This window comes from Python bivittatus, unplaced genomic scaffold, assembly GCF_059951505.1.
Source record: "Python bivittatus isolate LINGU-HERP-01145 unplaced genomic scaffold, Pbiv_v1 ctg000080_np1212, whole genome shotgun sequence".
Lineage (NCBI taxonomy): Eukaryota > Metazoa > Chordata > Lepidosauria > Squamata > Pythonidae > Python > Python bivittatus.
This window is the reverse complement of record NW_028277035.1, coordinates 43845992-43868405: the sequence shown is the minus strand read 5'-3', so window position 1 is coordinate 43868405 and position 22414 is coordinate 43845992. Positions and strand designations below refer to the sequence as shown.

The 22414-nt window shown below is 41.5% G+C and overlaps 1 protein-coding gene across 7 annotated transcripts in view; it reads right to left on the bottom strand.

Annotated features, from left to right (window-relative positions):
• Positions 1 to 15433, bottom strand: part of NSD1 (nuclear receptor binding SET domain protein 1) — a 63169-nt gene extending 47736 nt beyond the window's left edge. The window contains exons 1-2 of one of the 7 annotated variants that reach the window (XM_088133933.1): positions 15307 to 15433; positions 13254 to 14170 (exon numbers count right to left, since the gene is read on the bottom strand). In XM_088133933.1, coding sequence (XP_087990059.1) covers positions 13254 to 14150 — 897 coding nt within the window. In that variant the 5' untranslated portion in view covers positions 14151 to 14170; positions 15307 to 15433. Of the gene's footprint in view, positions 1 to 13253; positions 14603 to 14758; positions 15019 to 15124; positions 15259 to 15306 lie in introns of those variants that run through there. The other 6 variants (XM_088133934.1, XM_088133936.1, XM_088133932.1 and 3 more) reach the window with 6 other exon arrangements.
• Between the last annotated feature and the right edge of the window lie 6981 nt (positions 15434 to 22414).

Genomic DNA, 22414 nt, shown 5'->3' with positions numbered 1-22414 from the left:
AACAATGATCCATAAATGTAATTCTCTATAGCAATTATATTATGGTTGAGAAATAGCAATATTACTGAATTTAACATATATACACACACTACCCTACAAGCTCCATTATGCATCCAACTTACAAATGACTCTTCTCACCAACATATTTGAAAATATATTCACTTAAAAATCAAACACATGCATACAGGTGCCATTCTAATTTGTTTGGAACTCTCCTATAGTAAGTAAAGAACTAGATAAATTATATTAATATGGGATTAAAATATGCATGTAGACAATAATGGCGGAGTGTAAAAAATCAAGCCTAGCCAAAACTTTTCTTTTGAAATAACCCACCTATCCATAGCTATAATTATTGCACATGTCCAATAAGTACTTTTCATAATGCACTTTAAACTGGTTTTCAGCTCCACTGAGCTTACTGAAAGCACCAGAATAATTCATATGTTTGCATAAATTAGCACTGCTGTGTTATCTACAGGGTATATTATTTCTGCAGCTTTCTCTTTTTCTCATTAACTGATTTTCCTTGCTCATTAGAAAGGAAAGGAAATATTATACTTTGTAGCCCCCATTGAACTGATATGGCATTCAATGCCCCCCCAATTTTATTTATTAACATGGATGAACGGATCTTAATCGTGTTTTAAAACTGGGAGTATGGCCACAAATCAGTCTGAAATGGTTCCTTCTACAACAGTAGCACTTCTAAAGTGTTTTAGTTTGTTCAAATGTTCACTCTACATATTGGACCAGGACCGTTCTGTAACTGGCTTTTAATTCAGTGGGCAATTTTGTTAGCAGACTAGAAAAAGCAAAGGGCCTAGTAGGTTCTTGGACTAAATTAGATCCTCTGTGGCTCTAAAAATGTGCTCTACAGATTAGAGAACTCATCAGGACAACGAAAGGGATGGTATTGGGAGCAGTCCTGAAAGGGCGAACTGGCAAAGATGGTTCCTCCTTTTCCTTCTAGGAGGAACACTCCAATCGTTTTGCTGTTAAGAAGCAATGGTAAGTTGTAGTCACCTAAATGATTCATAAAGGGTATCTTCCAAATCTAAATTCTGTTACCTGATATTTTTACAGCTATGAAGACAAATGGGGACCAAACAGTGAAGGTATGTTCATCCTGAAGAAATGTGCAATTTTCTTCTAATGTTCCATGTTACTGGTGGCAAAAATTCAACTCATACGGCTAACAAACAAACATTCTTTTGAGAATGCAGCTAACAGCACTGGGGAAAATACAACATGAGCAAGGTGCATAAGGATGCATTTTTGTGCATGTACAGAGAGGTTAAGAGTACCAGACATGGAAACCAAAAAATCCAAATGACCACTAGATGGTAGAAAAGAAAGCTTTAACCTTTTGCTGTCATCCGATGGTCATCTAGATGTTTGCAGCTTATTATCTGACAGCCCTAGAAGTGACACTCAGCTATCCCTGAGCAGAGATCTGTGAGCAGAGTTCCTCTGAGAAGCTGCCACTGACTAAGCATTATTTAGGATCCAGCCATTGTAGGCAGTCAGCAGTGCATTTAATTAAACAGAAGTACTAAGTATCGAGTCACAATGTGGCAGCCACATAAAACAAATAATAAATATTAATACTACAGCTTTAGTCCAATACAGCTCTGAAGCATATCAAAGTGCTGCACAAAGGAAAAAGAAAGAAAACAGGGAAGAAGGGAGTAGCAGACAGAAATCTGTTGGGTTCAGACAGAACGCAAGCCAATTTCCAAACAGAACATACTGGTTACTAAGCAGAGGAGCATTTCAGCAAAGATGTTCTTATCATCACAAACAAGCTCTAGAAAACAAACAGCTTACATGTTCGAAAGGCCACCCCTTTAATTTACATGTTCAGAGGCACCCCCTTGTATTTGACAACATTAGGAAATGAGAAATGAGGGACACAATGAAAGCGGATAAAAGGATTGAAAGTAACAAAATAAACATAACCCTTAGCAAAAATACAGTAGTAGGCTGGAGAGATGAAGCATGAAGATTTAGATTTGATTCTCCAAAGCCCCATTAAATGTAACAGGAATGTATAAAAAGGTTAGGTTCATATACAATGCTAAGCTTTAAAATAATTTCTTTGTTCTTGGTTTACTGTGATGTATACATTCCATCATTACGGCCTAGCTGTAATACATTATGTATAAATCAGGTAGTTATGGTTTATTCAAATCAGGTAACTATGACCTGTTTTTTTTTTTTAAAGTCCTAGGTTACCTTTATTATCTATCTTACAAGGTACAAGATGCCTTTAAGTACAGAACAAAACTTTAAAATCCATCTTGCTTTAAGATATCCCTTAGCATCATTCCAATAAGACAAGAATGGAAAACATACGGCTGGACTTTACCTTTCATGACCCCTGACCAAGAGTGGACAGCTGTAGTTCTCTATCCCTCTTATAAGAACTTTGGCTTGCATTATATTCACCTAATTTCATTTGTGTTGTGAGCAAATGTGTTTCAAAAGTTCAAAGAAGTTAAAACAATTTTTGGGGTAACAATTTTAATCTAATCTGGAGTATTTTCTTCTTTGTCTCGTTTGCTGGACTTTGGGGCTAAACTCTTATCAGCGTTATAAAAGCAAATGTCTTGGCAAAGGGTATTTTGGCTCAAACCACCAATGATGTTGACAGCCTCACTGTTTAAACTTTATGCAATTCTATTTACATAAATAGAAAATGTATGCAATTTTGTTTTCCTGTAACAGCATGGTTCAGATATAGTACTAAGCAATAATGTGATCTGTCAGTTTCTGGCTAAGAATAAAAGCCTGCTGCATTTTATTGGACTGACCACCACACTTGATTTTTGAGTGGAATGCTGGAGGCCAGACCTAGAAAGGAAACGGGGGAGGCAAAAACTAGATCTGATTTAAGGTTAAACTAAATTACAATAAAATTAAATTATTTTACTACATACTTTATAAAAGAAAAGATGTTGCCTATTTTTTGTGCAACGCATTGTTACTAAACAGCAAAGAGACTCTCTCCAAAATTTAAGGTTTTGGGTTAACTCCTAATTAAATCTAAACAATACAAGTGAGTAATCCGGAAATGGAAAACTTGTTTGTATCATCGCTGAGTGTTAATGCATAACAGTACAGTAATACATAATGTAGTAGCAATGATTTGTGGTTCTCCTTTTACAAATTTAGGACCCTTCTTTGTCAACTCAACTTCATTTATTAATTGTCATGCCTGCTAATCATTCTAATTTCAAGGCACCTAGCTATACTCCTAATCCAACAATAAATTAAGCAGGAGAGCCCAACCCCATAATGCTGTTTAAAAAGCTATGAGCACCATAAGAGCTCTTCTCACTGCAGAGAGAGAGAGAAAGTTAGTATTCAGTACTAACACAATGGAATGTAAGATATACAGCTGTACCCAACTTACTAACGTCCCATATAAAGAATCTCAGCATTGTTATCACTCTCCTGGCCGCCACTCTCCTGGCATCAGTGCTGTGCAAGATGCCATAGCTGCATATGGGGCTTTAGAAGTTAAATGGACAAAGTCTGGCTCAGAATGTATGCATCTGCCTATTAACTCTTTTTAAAAACCCAACTTTTGTTGTTTTTAAACAACAAAAGAAGCAGAAGCACCAGAAATTATCTACACATAAGAATGGATATGTCCACTTAGTCACCAGGAGTCAAACTCAAGAGTCTTTATTTACAAAACAAGAGACAGAAGTACAGAGAGAAGACAAAAAATATTCCGAAGCTACAGCCCTTAAATACTGAGAAAAAGTATAAGGGGCATTTTGTCAGTCTCTCCAAAAAACACCTAGGGCTCATTTTAGAGAATAGCTGTGTGTTCCTTTCCCTCATACTTCCACTTTTGAGGTGCCAGAGTTGAAGTCTCACTATAAATACTATTTCCAAGCAACACCTCTGCCTTGGAAAAGACTCCATATTTTTCTACAGAAATACAAGACTTTTCTTAAACTAACATTTAAAATACTGGGAGATAATCTTTAGAACTGTACAACTTCCATCAATTTTGATTTACCCTATATCTGTGTTTGATACAGAACTCAGAAACTTATTTTGTGATGCCAAATATTCCAGTTAGGTTTCTTTTTTACAGCAACCAACAAGGAGTGCATCTATCTGTGATGAAAAGAGAAACAAAATAAACATGTCTTAAAACTTCAGCACTCTTGGAATGGAGAAAAAGATTGGACAAAAGAGGCTAGCCAATTTATTTTCTGAATTATCTTCTAACTGGGCCTGCAAAAAACTTCCAAGCTCTAATACTTCCATATCCCAAAATATTGCCAGCTACAAATATACATGTGCAATATTATCAGCATATATGATGAATACTTTTTATTAAAAATTTCTTATATAGTGCTGTGTTGTCCTATTGTATAGTGCTACCTTGTGTAGCACCCTTACAAGACCCTGCAAACTGTGGACTGCAGATTTGTAGTCCAACATCTGGCAGCATCAGTTTGAGAAGGGTTGATGTATATATTAAATAACTGTATTTTACAATTTCTCTACCATCAGTATATAAAAACAAACATGAAAATTTTCAATGAGGTGGTCAAGCTCCAGCCAAAGACATAAATTATGCCTTGATAAAAAAGATAAAGAAGAAAATCATGATTATTTATGCTGTAATAGACACCACTGGTAGGGTCAATATAACAGAAATAATACTGGTAGATTATACATACAGCACAATAACAGAACTAAACAAAAAGCCATACTCATATCAAATTTCATTATTCTGTGTAAAAATATTCCTGTGAATATTTACACTGATACCAGTAATCTTTAAATTAAATCTTTTAACTCCTCAGTAGTACTAAAAATACACTGATTCTATGGCTATTATTTGTCCTCTCAAATTTCTTGTCCCAGCATAATATAAGCCACAACTAGCATTTATAAATGAGAATATATTTCCAAGATCTCTCAAAACCAATGTAATCCACTATTATAATCTTTTCTGATAAAAAATCATTAAAAAATAGAAAACAGACAATTACCCCAGACTGCATACCTAAGAGAACTTCCCTCCTAATATCACATTTTCCAGCTCTCTTTCTCTTCGACTATAACACGCTAAATTGCTCTTTTCCCTCATGCGCTGTATTCTCTATGTTGCAAATTAAACTGGATGTGGATGTTTTTACCTTTTCTTCAAATAGCATAGACTGGACTGCTCTTACTAAAATAGAGACTAAAAATGAATTTCCACTGATTCACACATCTAAAGTCATAGCTTAGTTAAATGCAGTACAGTTTTTGGGTGCATGTCTCCAATTTATGCCAACAAATTCCTTCCCATTTGTAAAATGCCATGAATCCGCTATAATACCTACAACACAATTTCCTACTGACAAATGGGATAGGTATCACTGCTGAAAATATGATTCTGCTCATAAGCAGCCCCCCCGCTTTCTTATTTTAATTTATGCAGGCACTTATGTATAGCGGCCCGAGAAATGTTGTCTACATCTGCTTTGCCAAAGCATGGAATGGCCACCTTGCATACTCTATGACCATATCCAAAAAATGCTATGATAATGAATATGAGGAGCAGTTTGGAAAATGGAGCAGAATATAAGACAACATCATCATCATCATTGTGATCACAATCTCTGGAAGAAAGCAGGTCAGGCTGCTTAGAAAAGATAAAATAGGAGGTAAAGATCACAAGGAAAGCTGAAGTAGAAGACTACAATATGAGACTGAAGGAAGGGATATGACAATAAATTAGAAGATCAAACAGAAGCACAAAATTGGCAGCACTGTCCCTCATCTTTAATTGAAGATTAAAAAGCACTGTGGTATTCAAAAGAAGTTTTAGAAAGGAAAATATATTTTACAACATTTAAACTACTGTTTCTTTATGTACTACCTCATTTACACATAATTTCTTCCTTTGAGTTGTCTGACTCCTAGTCATGTGCATACGGTTTTCTGTGCAACTATACAGAAATGAGTTGCTGCTGCCTTCTTCCAGGATATTTTTTCAACTTCTTAGTCTAGCCTAAAGCCCTGGGATTTCCTAGTGGTCTCCCATTCAAATACTAACCAGGGCTTGATACTATTTGGTTTCCAAAAGCAGTGAGAAGCAACCTTTTGTCTTCAAAGTGATCCATTCACTCTGGCCTTACAACAGAAGAAAAAATGCAATTAATTTAAATAGCCATTTAGTTTATACATGCAGTTAAATAATCTTCTGGGCCAGAAATAGAATTCTTTTCAATACACAATCCAATACTAATAGATAACAATGGACAAAATTATTCCAAGAGATATTACTAGTTTTTGTTCTCCATAGTTTTAGAAAGCTTGCAACAATGCCAAAGTTTTGACAATAAAAAGAATACTGAAGTGCAGAGCATAAAACATTTGTTCTTTTGGAAAAAAAATAGAAATATACATTAAACACATTTTCTATATTAGGAACATGTGTTAGCTTACTACAATTAGCTATCCTCTTATTTCAATACTACATGTTATTTTAAAGTCTATTTAATGCTACAATGCCCGTCCGTCCCCCCCCACCACTTCTGCACAAACCAGAAGCAAAGCTATAATTTGTGCCTTCGAGTCAGTCTTGACTCTTGGCGACTGCTTGGACAAGTCCCTGCAGTTTTCTTGACATGATTTCAGAAGTGGTTGCCATTGCCCGCTTCCTAGGGCTGAGAGAGAGTGACTGGCCCAAAGGCACCCAGCCGGCTTTGTCCCTAAGGTGGGGCTAGAACTCACCGTCTCCCAGTTTCTAGCCTGGGGCCTTCACCACTAGACCAAACTGGCTCTCTGAAGAAAATTACACTCCTATAGAATTTTGTGTAGGAGCTAATTTATTGTAACACGTCACTTATATGAATATGAGAAAGCAAGCAATATTTGAGTACTGGTTACTTTTTCCAAGTATAATGAGCTCTGGCAGAAATAAAATTTCATTTGAATAGCCACCATAGTCCCTGAAGGCATATTCATTTCAATTATGATATGCCCTATTGGCCAAAAATACTGCCTCCCCCCCAAAAAAACCAAGACGTCATCCTGTATTTTCTTGAACAGAAATATTTCTGAGAACAAAGTTGTCTGCCTCTAGCCAATGTTGTATGTGTTGTGCATTCATGGGCTCGTCCGAAAATTGTGCATGAACACATATTGTCCATGTCATAGATGTTTTATGGTACAGTACTTTCATACGTATCTGCAGCAGCAGGCACTGCCCGCTATAAATACTTTTGTCTGGTTTCTCTCAAGTAAAGGGTTGTAGTAACCTATATCCTAGTCTCCTAATCAACAACCAACTGGTTGAAATGATCCTCAGCTCAGCGTAGCTAAAGTGATCGTTCTGATACAGATCTTATCATTCTTAACTGATCCAACTACCATATTTCTTCTTATCCTCATTTAACACAATGAGGGAAGTATATCATTACTTACTTTGGCAAAAATACTGTTGATAGAAAGGTCATTTACAGAACAAGACATAAGACACAACAACATAATAATAAAGTTTAAGTAATTAAGTATTAAGTAATAATAATAGATGCCTCACTTCACCTGTTTTTATTTCATGAATTGAAATGATTTTCCACAAATTAAGTGTGATATGCAAACTGAACATAGGGGAATTAAACACCTGTCTTATGAAGTAAATACTACTGAACTTAAGAAGCCATTTTACTTACTTCTGAACAGAAATGCAAAGAACAATGTTGTTAAATGTTGCTAAGAGTTTATATACAACCATAAAGCTTAGGACTTCAAGCATCTCCTGCATGGTACTCTGAAAGCTGATGATCTGAAGGATTTGGGGGGGGGACAGGAGAGAGATTTTTGCCCATTTAGCTTCCCCAGAAAATCCTGTGGCCCTTAAAACACAGCTATGGAGGACTAGAAATGCTTCAGGACAGAAAGAAAAGTCCACGTAAGGAGCATTCTGGATCAATCTCTAAATTCATTATTTTTTCCAGGCCTAACTTGGATTGTTCAATCTATCGTAAGCAATGCTGCTGTAAAGATATAATGTTTCTCTGAAAACAGTGAACATAATCTCTATGAAGGTGTTACAAATTACAGTATCAAGCCCCCTAGACACAAGTTAGTTTTGGCAAACTTCCACATGAAGAGCAAAACCTCCTCTGCAGAGCAAGGCAGTGCCTCATTCCTTCCCAGGACACTTTCCAGATGCATTAGGCTTCAGGTCTCTTTAACTCTCAGCCATGCTGGCTGGGGATTATGGGAACTGAGATCCAACAAATTTATTGGAAAAAGCCACCGGTCTGTCAGAATGGCACTTCTATGACCTCTCCTGGGCCATAAAGATAAGCGGGGGGGGGGGGGGGGCAGGGGGGATGCACCACTGCAGGCTGCAATAACAAAAAAGAAGCCAACTGCCCAAGGAGACTTCTCCAGTGAATGGGTGGAGGAGCTTCACTAGGGTTTGCTCTATTTCATTTGGTCTTGGGAACACAACCTCCTTCTCTCCCAGCTACTGCCCCCCCTTAAAAAAAAAAAAGGTTCATTCCATCCTTAAAAGGGTCCCAGGCTACTGTAAAAATACACCAGAATCTAGGACTGACACCTTTAGACAGAGCTGGGGTAGAGGATCCTTTTAATCGAACACATCAGGAGGGGCCCCAGAGTGGTAAAGACTCTATCAAGGGAATGTTTAGCAGTTGGACTTATTTCTGTGTGTGAAAACTCCAAACTTTACTGGTGGGACAGACTATCTGACACATTCTTCATACGTATGGGATATTATGGGCAAAACTATTTTATTATACAGAATCTAAGATACAAAACTATAATATCGGTGTTTCTTAAAGTTTCTCTCAGGATCCCTTCCCTCTTTTAAAAATTATGGAGGACTCCAAAAGAGCTTTTGTTTCTATGGGTTACATTTAGCAATATTTACCGTATTAAAAATTAAAACTGACGCATTTGCTGCCGCTACTGCTTCTCATGATTGTTTGATGGGATTTTAATATTGGATTATTTTTCAACATAGGCTGGCAAATAATTTTGATTTTATGGTTCCCTGAGAGGGTCTTGGGGGATCCCCAGGGGTCCTAGGACCACACTTTAAGAAACAGTGTATTACTTATTATAAATAATAATGGTTTAAATTGATTAAAAGGCTGGTCCAATTTCTCTAGTACTAAAACAAATATTTTGTAAATAATGCTGGTTAACTGAACTACTAAAACTTACTAACTTGCATTACGGTAAGTGTACTATTTACTTAATACATTAGCATGAACGCACAAACATGATATTTTTACTTGTTCATTATGTTTGTCAGAAGGGCTGGTTAGTTATGGGCAGAGTACGTGGGGTAGAATGGAAACAATTTATTTATTTTTGGAAAGCCCTTCATAATTTGAGTGGTAGTAAACACAGAAACAGATGCATAAAAGATGATCTAAGTGAAATATTTGTCTTGAGAAACCTGAGATGGGATCTCCTGGGGGCACAGACTGGATCCCACAAGCTACAACCATATGCCAGATCCCAATTTCTGGTTTGCTTGCCTGCCTGCCTGCCTTTTTCTTTCTTTTTCTCTCTTTCTTTCTTTCTTTCTTTCCTTCCTTCCCTCCCTCCCTCTCCCCCTCTTAATATAAAGAAGTTTGTCCACAGAATAAAGACAATACAAATTTTAAGTTACGGGTAAGAGAAATAGAGAAAAGTAATAGAAAAGTGAAAAGTAAATAAAGAAAAGGACAAAGAAAAGGACAAAGAAAAAAAAAAGAAATAATAAAGAAGTGGCTTCTGATCTTAACAGCAGCTGTAAGTACATTTATATTTTACCCTCTCTAAGGTTATATCAAAGTTTCCTTCTTTCTATACTCTACCCTTTCTAATAATCAAATCCATAAATCATCAGTTCATTTTTTTTTTCAGCAAAAGGTTCATCAGGGGCCAACTCCTAGTATTCTGAAGCTCATTAGCTACACAGAAATTATACCATATTAATACATTTTTATGATATATATTTCTCCACAATTATTCTACATAGAAAAGCAACAGTTTTGCCTTTGAGCTTCCTAGAAGGGATTCAGTTTTGAAATAATAGTAATCTTTAGATATCCCACAGAAACACTGCAGGCCTCATGCTTCTGCACTCACCTTCACCTTCATACAAGGGAATGAAGTGTAAAAGTCCTGTTTCCAATTTGTTCAAGTATGGGAAATCACATTAAACCACAGTTTAAGCCTTATTTATTAACTCTGCTTGGACAAATAATACTTTAAATTGAATGAAAGAGGAAACTAGTTTGTTACAGATTACTAGTAACTGCCTAGAATCTACTTGGACTGAGGTGGTAGTAACAAGAGCATATTCATCTCATAATGAACTATCTAACTTCTTAGATGTCTGAATGCACAATAGGAAACTTGGGACAATAAATTTCAGCTTAAGAAGCTACCCTTAATGAAAGCTGACTGACAAAAGAAATAATTAAATCATCATTAATAGTTTCACATTCACTCAGCAGCTTTAAATGAAGCCAGGACAGGAAACTACAGCTCGCTAAAGACCTATCTGCCAGCTAATATAAAAGGGAGACAGGGATGGCCAAAAGGCTTGTTCATATCTTGGCTTATTATGGTAAGATATAAGCATACAAAAGTGGCCCAGTGAGCTAACATACTTTTACTCTGATTTAATCTCAGCCAAACATTTTTAAAAAGAGAAATAACAGTACTGAACTTCAAAAGGCAAAAACCTCTTTTTTTTAAGGTTTCTTATCTTTCTCTATCTCAACAGCATCACACACAAGCAATCAGTGCTCATCAATGGCCTCCCATATGCTTCCTATTTTGCACCACCACAGGACCTAGTCATGTACACTCAGACTTAGAGGGCAAATCCTTAAGAAAACAGTGATACTAACTCGTAACAGTAGACTCAAAATGATTTGGAAATGAAAATTGTATTTCGTGAGTACAATTCTGTACAGAACGGTGATATTCCTATAACCAACTCTTGTATTGCTTGTCCTTTGCACCTCCCTTTAACAAAAAACCAGACAAACATTTTAATGCAAACACTAACAAAAAGTGGCAAAATAACAAATAACTACTTCAGAGATATTCTTGTTTGCTCTTGCATAAGAGAGAATGTCTCTCCTAAGATTATGCTTGCATCATCTAAAACAATAAATAAGGTTCTTAACTCAGATCAATTTCACCTATCCACAAATTATTACTCAATTCATATGATTACGGTTGTTTCAACTGGATGACTGGTTTAAAAACTTTTGTTTATATTGTGCAAAATGTTTATGTGTGTGCGTGTATGTGTGTGTGTGTGTGTGTATATATATATATATACACACACACACACATTAGAATACATACACATTCATATACAATATATATGCATTTAATACTTGAAGTGATCACAGTGGATGAAGTGGACATCCTGCTGCAAAAAATTATTATTGGGTTATCCACCATTTTTGGATTCAACAACTTCCCCCCTAAATTACTAGCTTTCAGTAAAATAACAGTAGATATGAATAATATGTCAAAGTTATTGCTGAAGATAAGAAAAAGACTTATACCAACATTGTTTGCATCCACATATAAACTCATAATGGCCTGGTTTACATAACAAGCTAAGCCAAAAAAACCCACCACATCATGCTCAAATTTAGTGGTATGTGTATGTGAATGTGTGGACCAGGCCACTGTTTGCAATCCTTCTCATTACCTAGAATTAAGTTCCATTTAATTACATGGGACTCACTTCTGAATGGGCAAGTGTAAAATTGTTCTGTTATTCGTGTACCATACAACTCTTTTTTCTATTTATTTACTGCCAGGCATAATTCTATTTATTTACTGCCTGTATAATTCTGGCACAGCTGTTACAATCCTAACCATTATGAAAATAATGTTTCAGCACAATCCTTAAGTCAGTCCCTGTATTTATTCCTTAATACTTCCATCCAGAGCAATGAATACAGGACCACAGCAAAATATAATTATTTGCAAAATTACTCCTGGAAAGTAAATTTTTGATTCCAGGTATTATCAGTATCATGGCCCTATAACTCCCAATCAATTCCAGCCCATGAACAGATCACCTTCTCTCTTATACCTTTTCCTATATAAACGAAATTACAAAAATTCAACTTGTAGGACAAAAATGTAAATCTACGTTTTAAATTTTTAGTTAAATCTTTGTTTTACTAAAATAATGTATTTTCCCCTGCTTCATACATGTTATTTTGCCCTAATATATACACTTAGATACATGGCATATAACACTTGTTGACGTCACATGTATTCTACACATCAGTTCATTGTACCATATGTACATGTACTGAAAAGACAAAACTGGCAGCAAGTATATGAAATGTGTTCCTGTGCAAAAGAAATGTGCCAAATCACACACTTATTTTTATATTTTTGCTATTAATCTTGCAGTGAAACACTTTTATGTGAAATAGTTCTACCAACCTTGCAAATCAAGTCAGAAATGCAAAAATAACTTTTTTAGATCATGCAACTAGTTTTATTTTTCATTTATTTAAAGATAATCTACACTCAAAAATTACCTAGAACTATAGATATTATAGTTCTATAGACAAATGTTCTATCCAAAGAATATTTTGGCTCTAAAGCAGTTTTAAAATACCACATTTAAACTAATAATTGGAACTGTAAGCAGAAGGAAGAGGATGCTGTAAATGAAAAAAATGTTTTAAAATAATTAAAATAATTTTTAAACACAATTTGTAAGATGTCAAATCCTAATTCTGGCAAGATAGTTGTCAGTAATGAACAGGAAAAGGTGGGAATTCCTGTAGAAGAAAAAGATAGCAAATTCAAACCTGCTTTTGTAATAAGTTGGTTTTCAGTATGCCAACTTTGATGATTCTATGCCAGGCAGAATGGCTACAAAACAGTTTTAAAGCTCATTTGTACTATTCACTTTACTAAAACATTCCCATTTCGATTTACAACTGAAACACATAAATGGACATATGGAGTAAATATGCCCCATGCCAACTTTCTTCAGCCTGATGCCTTCCAGATGAATTACATTTTAGCATCCTAGTCAGACAGTTAGTGGTTCTAGGAACAAACATATCTGGAGGGCACCAGGTTGCAGAAGGCTGCCCCATAACTGATTAACCCTTCCTCCCTCCATTTATGCTTCTCTACAGCAGCAGGTGGCCACAGTAAAATAAATTTCCAGAAAACTTATTTGGTACCCCAAGGCTGCTTACAGATGGTAATCCTGGAGTTGGTGGATTTGCAGTAATTGAAGATTCAAGCCTTTCTATCAAGTTTCCTAAGGTGATGGGACTCCGATTGGGATCCTCCTTTTCAGATGCTTTCATGATGCTGAATTGGTTTTCTCTTCTCAGGTCGGCATCTCCAGGTAAATAAGGCATTGAGGGTAGGTCTGCGTTCTCAGTTCTGCTCCCTATAGCAGACTCTTGGTAAGAATTACTTTGTACATACTCTGGAGGAGGAACTGGGGTTGATAAGAGGGCAGAAATGGTCTCACTGGGTCTAATTTCTATACAGTCTCCTAGCTGGAGCTCTGGGCTCAGGTCTGTCCCGTTTTCAGACTCGGCTTCCTTACTGCAGGTGGCTGTAGCTCTATTTTCCATCCTCAAGTGAATTTCTTCCTCGGGATTTTCCTCGGCTGTGATGAACGACGCTTCCGAATCCACCTCCTTGTCTTCCTCCGAGGGAGGAGAAAAAGTCTCAAAATCCAGAAGCCTGGCAGAATCCTGCAGAGGGTAGTCTTCGGGGCCGCCTAACAACGAAGAACTGCAAAGCTCCAGGGAGTCGGGGCTGGAGTCGCTCATTTCCAGCTCCTGCAAGGAATCAGAGCCATCTTTTGAGCCATTCAAATACTCAGCATTGCCCGTGGAGGCCAAATCCTGCAGCCTGGGCAGCGGGATATAGCAGGAGGAAGGGTCTTGGCTGTGTGCAGCCTTGGGCGCTGCTGGAGGGAGCGCCACAGTGCACCCATTAGGGAGCTCAAGGCTACCGCTCCGACCCTCCCCCGCGTAAGGGCTGCTGTCCCCGTCCTCCTCCGGCGCATCTAGCCCCAAAGGAGTGGCGAAAGGAGGCAGGCAGCCCCTCCTGCTCACTTCGCAGGCCTGATCCATTCCGTGAGGCGGGCATCAACCTGTGAAGCAAACAAGCAACAATGGGGTCAGCCAAGCCCTCCATGGCCTTGTTCTCCAAAATGGCAGCCGTTCCTCCTGCTCCTCCTCCTTTTTCTCGGCGGCCGCTGCCGCGGCAGAGGCCCGGCAGCCGCCTTCTGTCCTGGCCCGGAGGCCGCAGAGTGTCTAACAAGCCGGGAGCGGGTCCCTTCCCCCAACTCTCCACTTCCAACAACGTTGCCTCTTAATCGCCACAACCCAACGTTGCCTTCAAAACAAGGGCAGCATCCACCCTGCTGTTGCTTGCCGGGAGCACCGCACAGCAGAGCAGGCCTGGCCTGGCCTTGCCGCACTCCCCCCACCTCCCCGAAAGCTGCAGCTGCTACACAGTGAACGATTTAGCAAAGGCTTCTGGACTTTTCATCCCTCCTCCTTTTCCTATCGCCCGGCTTCCCTGCTAGGCCCGACAGACGCTAGCACGGATCCCCCCTCCCCTTTTCAAAGGCCCATCTGGAGTGGGCTGCAGCGCCCTTGCCATGTCCGGATGGAATCTGGCTGAAGAAAACGGTTTAAGCGTTTTGGAGAACGGTGAAGTCGTCCCTGAAATTTACCTGCCCCCTCCCTCAGCGCGGGGCCAAAACGAAGAGCCGACTTGGCTCCTCCGGCCCCTACCCGCTCCGACTCCAGCACAGCAGCCTGCCGGCCTCTTTCGCTTAGCTTGCTCGCTCTTTTCCGCTCACGCGCGCCCCCGCTGCACGCGCGCTGCCGCCGCCGCTGCTGCTGTCCCCCGTGCGCGCTCGCGCGCGCCCCCTGACTGACTCTTGGGGTTCAGCAGCTGCAAACGCTGCACTGTCCAATCAGAACGGGCGCGCCCGCTCCTGTCCCCTTTGGGCACCACACGGCCCTGTGCTTGTCGCTGCCCCCTAGTGCTCACTGCTGCAGCCCCTCCCTGCCCCACCTATTGCTCCTTCCACTACCTGCTCAGCCTGCTCCCAAGGGCTGGTGTCGGCGAGCCCTTCTGCCCGGCCTAACCTCGGCCTCCCTCCGTTCCCACGGCACATGGCGCCGCAGCTCTCTACCCGCGCTGGACAAGCCCTGCCTTTCCCGCGGCCAGCGCCAGCACCGTCCTTCCACGCAGCCTAAACAAGTCGTTCCGTACCAAGCCACCCCGGCAGGGCGCCGCCTGCGAGGCCAGGCCTTTACTAGCTCCCCCGCCAAGCGGTGCGGGAGAGAGCACGAGCGAGCAAAGATGGTGGCTGTTGAGCTCGTTCACCCACCCGCTGGGCAGCCGCCGCTTTCCCTGCCAGCCTGAAATAAGGGGAGGGGGAGTCCTCCAGACGCCCCGTGACCACCAGCCAACCGGGCTTAGAGCTGTCCCGGGGTTCTCTCCGGCGCACGTGGTCCAGCTGACTCTAGACTGCCCTTCACCACATCTAGGGTGTTGACCAGGGCGCCCGGGCGACCTCGTAAACCTGTTCCGCCTCAGGAGGGGGGAGGGGAGAGGAAAATCGGGTGGGCTTTCTGCCCCTGAGACTAGGAGCAGGACGGAGCCAGGCCGCCCCCACATTCCCGCCCAAACAATGGGGGAAATTGAGCAGGTCAGCCTGTTCCCTTTTTGCGGCCAACAATGGGGTGGCGAGTGAAGAAAGGCTCCGTCCGCTGTTCTTCTCTTTCCCCCCGCCCCACCTCCTTCGCCGATTAAGGGGAGGGGAGCCGGCTCTCCTAAAATAAATGGCTGGGCTGTGGCGAGAGACCTGGCTGCGTTGTGGCCCCCACCAACTCCTAAAGGGGGCCAGATCCTGTTCTGCCGCGCCAGAGACCACAACAGGGCCACAGTGCACCCCAAGAACCGTGGGGTGGGAGGAGGACGGGCGTAGGATCTTTCTGCAGAATGAAACCAGGCCGCTCCCCAAACCCTGGGGGGGGAGGGAGATCCACTCCCCAGCCAATGGCTTGCCCAGCAGTGAGGTTGGGTGCTGTCCTTCTTCCTCCCCACAGATTGGATGAAGCTTCTCCCGCCTGACTTGGGGAGAGAAGCCCGCTCTCCTCTCTACCGCTGCGGGCGCTGAAAGGGCCACCCCCGCTCCCGCAGCTGGTCTCCAGGGCCAGCGAGAACGCCGCGTGCCTGTTGCCTTGAGCAGCTCTGCTTCGTCTTGTGTGGGGCAGGGCAGCCGGGAGCCTCGCAGAGACCAACCACAGCGTAGCCACCACAGCCGAATCCCCAGCTCTGGCGGGAGGTGGTGCGTTGCAGACCCGAACGACGGCCCAGAGTTCCCCGGGCTCGCACTTCCCCGCTCCTTCGCGGCCGCTTCAGCTCCTTGACATCGGTCAAGCGCGGCGGGCCTTCCCCGTGCGGTGCTCCCTTCCCGTTTCTGCGCGCAGCTCCAGCTTCGCCTGAGAGCAGAATGCAGTCGCTCCCGCCAGCCCCCCCCCCCACCTGCTTTGTACAGCAACCATTGGAGTTGCGAGCCAAGGCGAGCTCAACCTTCCCAGGGCACCCGCCCTCACGCATACACACCCTTGGCAGCCCCCGTGCGGCTCCAAAGCCCCTCCAGACGGGCTAAAGCGGGAGTGGTTGATTGGCTCGCTCCTTCTGCCTTGAAATCCTCGCCAGCGGATTCCGTCCGCAGGGAGCAGCCTGCCGAGGGAACCGGGACCTCCGGTTTCTTACTAATATTTATTTGTATTTATATGTTTATTTATATATTTAAATGGGCCCAGCTTCAGCAAAATTCTCCTCCATTGCTGAGGGCGAGCAGTCAGAAGCAAGCGCTGGCCAGATAGAAAGGGGAGGTGGCTGTGCCCAAGGCCGCTGCCCAGCTGGTTTGAAATAGCACTACTCCTGTGCTAGTGTTCCAGAGGAAAAATTCTGTGTGTGGAATTTGCCATTCAAGGATAGGCTGGCATGGGAAGATGGGGTATGCCTAGAGTGCCTAACCTCCTCCATTGTGATGCCTTGGACTGGGCTTTTTAAAATACCCACGCTAGAAGCAGAGCAGAGAGCAGATTGCATTAGCAGACTTAACTTTGCCAGTGACGGTTTGAGCAAGCCTGGGCAAATCACTTAAATTTTTATTCTGAAACTACCATGGCATTACCTTAAAATCTCAGATGGAACTTGTGCATGGAACCCTGGCACAAATAATTTTTTAAAAGAGGACACTTTCCCATTTTTGTCATTACTGAACATCATTTTGTTTAAGCTGCAGTTGTTTAGGCCTCACAATCAGAACAGGCAAATGATGGCTCCCAGCTGGAGTATGCTTCAGTGGTCCAAACCAGTCTTTTCCAACCTGACTCCCCCTAGAACATTGGGGCTGCAGTGCAAAGAATGCCCCACCAGCTAGAATTTGGAAAGCTGCAGCCTCAACAAATTTTGGAGCAGCAGGAGAGGATGTACCAAGTTGCAGGAAGTTGGTCTAAATAAACTAGTGATCTGACTAAGGCAGTTTTGTATTGTTCTAACTAATAACAATAGTATACTGACCAATCTTTCCAGTTACTTTGGCCAGAATGCCAACTGATCTAAATAAGAGGTCATGGGTAGAGTAGAGAAATATTTCAAGCCCCTTCTTCCACAGAAATTCTTGTGTGAAATAGAAATTGACTGTATTGCTCTCTGCTATGGTTACTGATCATGAGCTGTCCCCAACCAGATTCTGAAGGGTGTGATAGAAATTGCTATCTATCTGGAGGGCAAGAAGTTGGGAAACAATGATCAACAAAGAATAAAAAGAGTTATCACTTTTTGTTTTTTCAGTCTCTGTGTGGTGAAGGCAGTATGCACAATTTGCTTTTTACTAGGTTGGATGTTATTGTACTAATAATACTTGTGCCTTTGAATGTTTAGACTGCTTCACATAGGCCTTGTTTGTTAACATGCTTACCTATGGTTAATGATGGTTAATGAAATTTCCTAGGTTCATGGAGCATGCTTGATTAAAACTTGGTTGTCACAGTTGTGCCTGGTGTGTCATGCAAACAAAACCATTTTCAAGTTGAAAGCAGCCCTTTTAACTGGAGGTAGAAGGTAGAAACATTTGCAGCTCTCCAGCGGTTGCCCTCTATAGGAAAACCTGCTTCACCTATGAGTTTCTCTGCTGCTTATTAGAATAACTGAATAGGATCGCTTTGCAGTTTCAGTTCAGATTCATTTGCACATCTGGGGCAGGCAACCAAAGACGACCCTGATCATTCCCAGCCAAGTAGCCAGTGGAACCAAGGGAAAGAAAAAGGGCAAAGGGGGGGGATTGGTCTCCAGATGTTGTCATCCACAAAACCCAGCGGTCCCAGCATTATGGCCAGCAGTGAGGAGTATTGGGACTGAGTTAGCACAGCATGCTTATCCATGGTCCCTCAACACAATTCCCTGGGCTTAACACAACAGAATAATCACAGAGGCTAGGTTCACAAAACACACTTTAATTTGAAATGTGATTGGTTAAATTATGAATTGCTTGCCATACTGTGCAAAAACAATAAAATATTGTTTCAGCAAATACTTCCTTCAGCTAACCTGACTCTTGTACCTTTCTGTTTAGGCCTCCAAACCTTGGGTATTTCCAGCTTCCAGGGAGCTGCAGCATCTTTATTGCTTCACATTCCCACCCGCAAAATCTTGGCTACAGTTTTGTTGCCAGGCCTTGGACATGCATTTCTTTCCAGCCCAAATTGACCTTTCTCTTGCTTCACAGAAATAACAGTCAATCATTTTTGGACCCATCTTCCCCCAAAGAAGGTAAATGTTTATGAGTTGGTAGCTGGGAATCTGCAAACCGACTAATATATTAGATGTATAATATAAAATATTCTAATTGAGATATAAGAGGGAACTTATTGTTAAACTACCCAATAATCATAAGGAAATTATATAAAACAATGTATTCTGGAGCAGTTCAGGTTGTAATCTTATTCCCTTTTTTCTTAATGTTTCTAAATGTAGACAAAACCTTGGGATACTTGTAACATAATGGATCACATGATCCTTGTACTGGAAGATCTGCACTGGTTATGGCTTAAGGCCCAAGAGAGTCTATTAGCAACCTGTCCAGCTGTTAAGATCTGCAGGAGAAGCCTTTCTTGGAGATGTTCCTGCTGTCAGAGGCCTCCTATCAGAGAGATGGCCCTTATTCTGCATGACTTCCAGGCTATGGAATGTACTCCCTCAGGAGTTACATTTAGCCACCACTATCAGCGTTTTAAAAATATGTAAAGACACCTCTTTTTCACCAGGGTTTTATTATTAAACTAAAATTCATATTAAAATTTTAAAATGTTGGAATCTCTTTTTTGTTAATTGGTTAGCAACCTCGAGTATTCTCCTGAATAGAAACACCGGATGTAAATAGAACAAAGTAATTTAGACCACCTACATGCTAACCAGCTTTGGGCCTTTTCTTCATTTCCATTTTTCTGCTTAAGCTACCATGAAGCCATTGTGTATAAACTGTATTGCATTTTCTGTTCCCCAACCCCCACTTGGGGAAATTGTGTTCACATGACTAGCTCAGTGTTAGTTTGACAATGTTAGAGTTTAAGGGAGATGCTTGAAACATAGGAAGATGGGTAGGCAGTCATTCTATTGGTTATTCATCAGTCTCAAAATCATTATGTGGACCATCCTGGCCCTCCTGGATCTCTCTGCAGGTTTTGATGCCGTCAACCATGGTTTCCTTCTGGCTGGGCTTCAGGGGTTGAGAGTGGGAGCGTTGTTTTGCAGTGGTTCTTCTCCTTTCTCTTCGGCCAGTTTCAGCCAGGGTTGGGGGTGGAGAGAGATCTAGTCCTAGGCCTCTGCAATGTGGGGGGCCTCAGGGCTTGGGTCTCTCACTGCTCTTCTTTAACATCTATATGAAACTGCTGGGTGAGGTTGTTTGATGGCACAGGTTACAGTATCATCAGGATGCTGAAGATATTCAGTTATATATCTCTACCCTTGACCGGGCAGGTGACACTGCTTAGTGCTGACCCAGGAAGCTGTGAAGTTCTGGATGGAGAGGAACCAACTCTGACTCTACCCTAGCAAGACAAAGTAGCTTTGATTTTTGCCCCCACCCCAGGTCTGGTGAGGTGTTATCTTTCACTCTCAACAGGGCAGCACTTCCCCAGATAGAGCTGGTGCGCAATTTGGAGGTCCTCCTGGACTTGCAGCTCCTGCTTGTAGCTCAGGCTAGAGGGGACTTCACACAGATATGTCCTGTGCACCAATTGTGCCCATTCCTGGACTGGGAGGCTTGCTCATGGTCACTCACTCCTTGGTCATTTCCTGTTTGAACCACTGCCTTGCACTCTATATGGGGCTGCCATTGAAGACCACCTGAAAGTTACAACTGGTCCTTGCGCAGTGCTGGATGCCCCTTGGTTTGCCCATGTTACACCATTGCTGTGTAATTTCTTACTTTTTTCCCAGGTTCTGGTTATTACCTTTAAAGCCCTACATGGCACGGGGCCAGGTTATTTGTGGGCTCATGTCTCCCTGAGGCTGTCTGCCTGCTCCACTAGGCTAGATAGGGTGGGTATACTCCAGGTCTCATCCCGTAAGCATTGCCATCTAATGGGACCTAGGAAGCGTGCCTTTTCTATAGCAGCCCCTGCCCTGTGGAACATCCCCCTGGAATCTGGCAGCCCCCCACCCTTTTAGCCTTCCAGAAAACCATAAAGGACTGGCTTTACCCCCACCCCCCAGCACTGGGGTAGGGCAAGGAGCCTGAAGATTGTATGGATTGATGGATTGGAGATGATAGGTCAGATGCCGGGGGGGGGGTTTAATTTTAGTTTTACTATTTTTATGAGCTGCCCAGAGTTGTGTTTTGTAAATGGGTGGGCATTTAAATCAGACAGACAGACAGACTGATTGAATGACTGACTGACTTTTGGAGTTTTACTTAGGGTATTGTATGAACCCTGTCATATGGCTGTTAACAACCATGGTTGTACAAAGCATGATTTAGCACAGTGTACAAAAAGGCCATGTTTCTGGACATCAGAAGCCTAGCCTGGTTTCTGGTTGGTAGAAGGATATTATGGGAGGCACCAATTCCTGAGTTCAGAAATGGGAGATTAACTTTCCCAAGTCCCTGAAACACATTTTCTGTTAATCTGAGATCGACTTCTTTGCCTGCTTCTTAAAAGGCTCTAAAACACACTTTGTAAAATAAGTTTTTAATTGCTGATGATTTCAATGTATCTGGTTTTAATTCTGGTTCTATATTTTCTTCTAAAGTACTTGAGATTTGTGGTAGTCCGCTGTATAACAAGATAGACAGAAGATAGGCTGGGTTCACATAGTATACTAAACCAACACCAGACAAGTCATTAAGCCTAGCACATTAAGTGAAGTCAGCTATTGTGGTTTGAAAGTCATAGTTCATGGCTTACCATGACATATGAATCCACACAAATAGTGTATTTAATTAACCATGTTTTAGCAATCATGACTTATCACAATATATGAAACTGGTGATTGCTTTCACTAAAGCAGGGATACTGTTCCTCTGCCAGTAGTTCCTACCTCTTTTTATGCCTTTTGCATTTTCCAGATTGCGGAGGAGTCAGGCAGATGAGATTGGAATGGGAAGAAGGTGTCTTTCTGCCACTAAAAGTCCTCTGAAGTCACCAGTGAACTGGATCTTGCCTTCTGACATGCATCTTCCCAGAGGAGGAAAGAGGACTGAGAGAACAGAATATCAACCCAAAGAGACAGTGTGCAAAGCCTGGTTAATCCAATCTGTAGAAGAAAAACCACAACTATCTAGAAGAATTACCTGTTAATGGAATAAAGGTTTTTGAATGTTACCATAAGCCATATTATTTAGAGCCATTCAAAAGAATTCCAGTGAAGTTCATTGAAACAAAATATTAGGGGGTTGAATTATAAAGGAAAAAAGTAAAGCTAGAATTGTCTGTTACAAGTCTGGTGTAGCATCATGCTTTAAGAACCATAGAATATATATAGCATGTTCCAAAAAGTTCATTCAACTGTTTCCCAGGCAAGTCCGGTTCTAGTTGCAAAATATTATGCAAAACAGGAATGTAAAATTTAATATACTGAACCAGAATGTCCATATTCTCAGAGCTTTATTATTAGCTTCTATATTAAAGTATGGAATGTTTGGAAAACCTTTATCAAGGTTATAGATATTTTGGTGCATACATGTAAAAACAACCTGAAAGAAGGCAGAATGTATATTTCATTTTATCCCTTCCCTTTTTTACAGGAAGACCTTGGCATTTCCAGGAGTTACACTGCAGTGTTCAGCCACAGATAATGG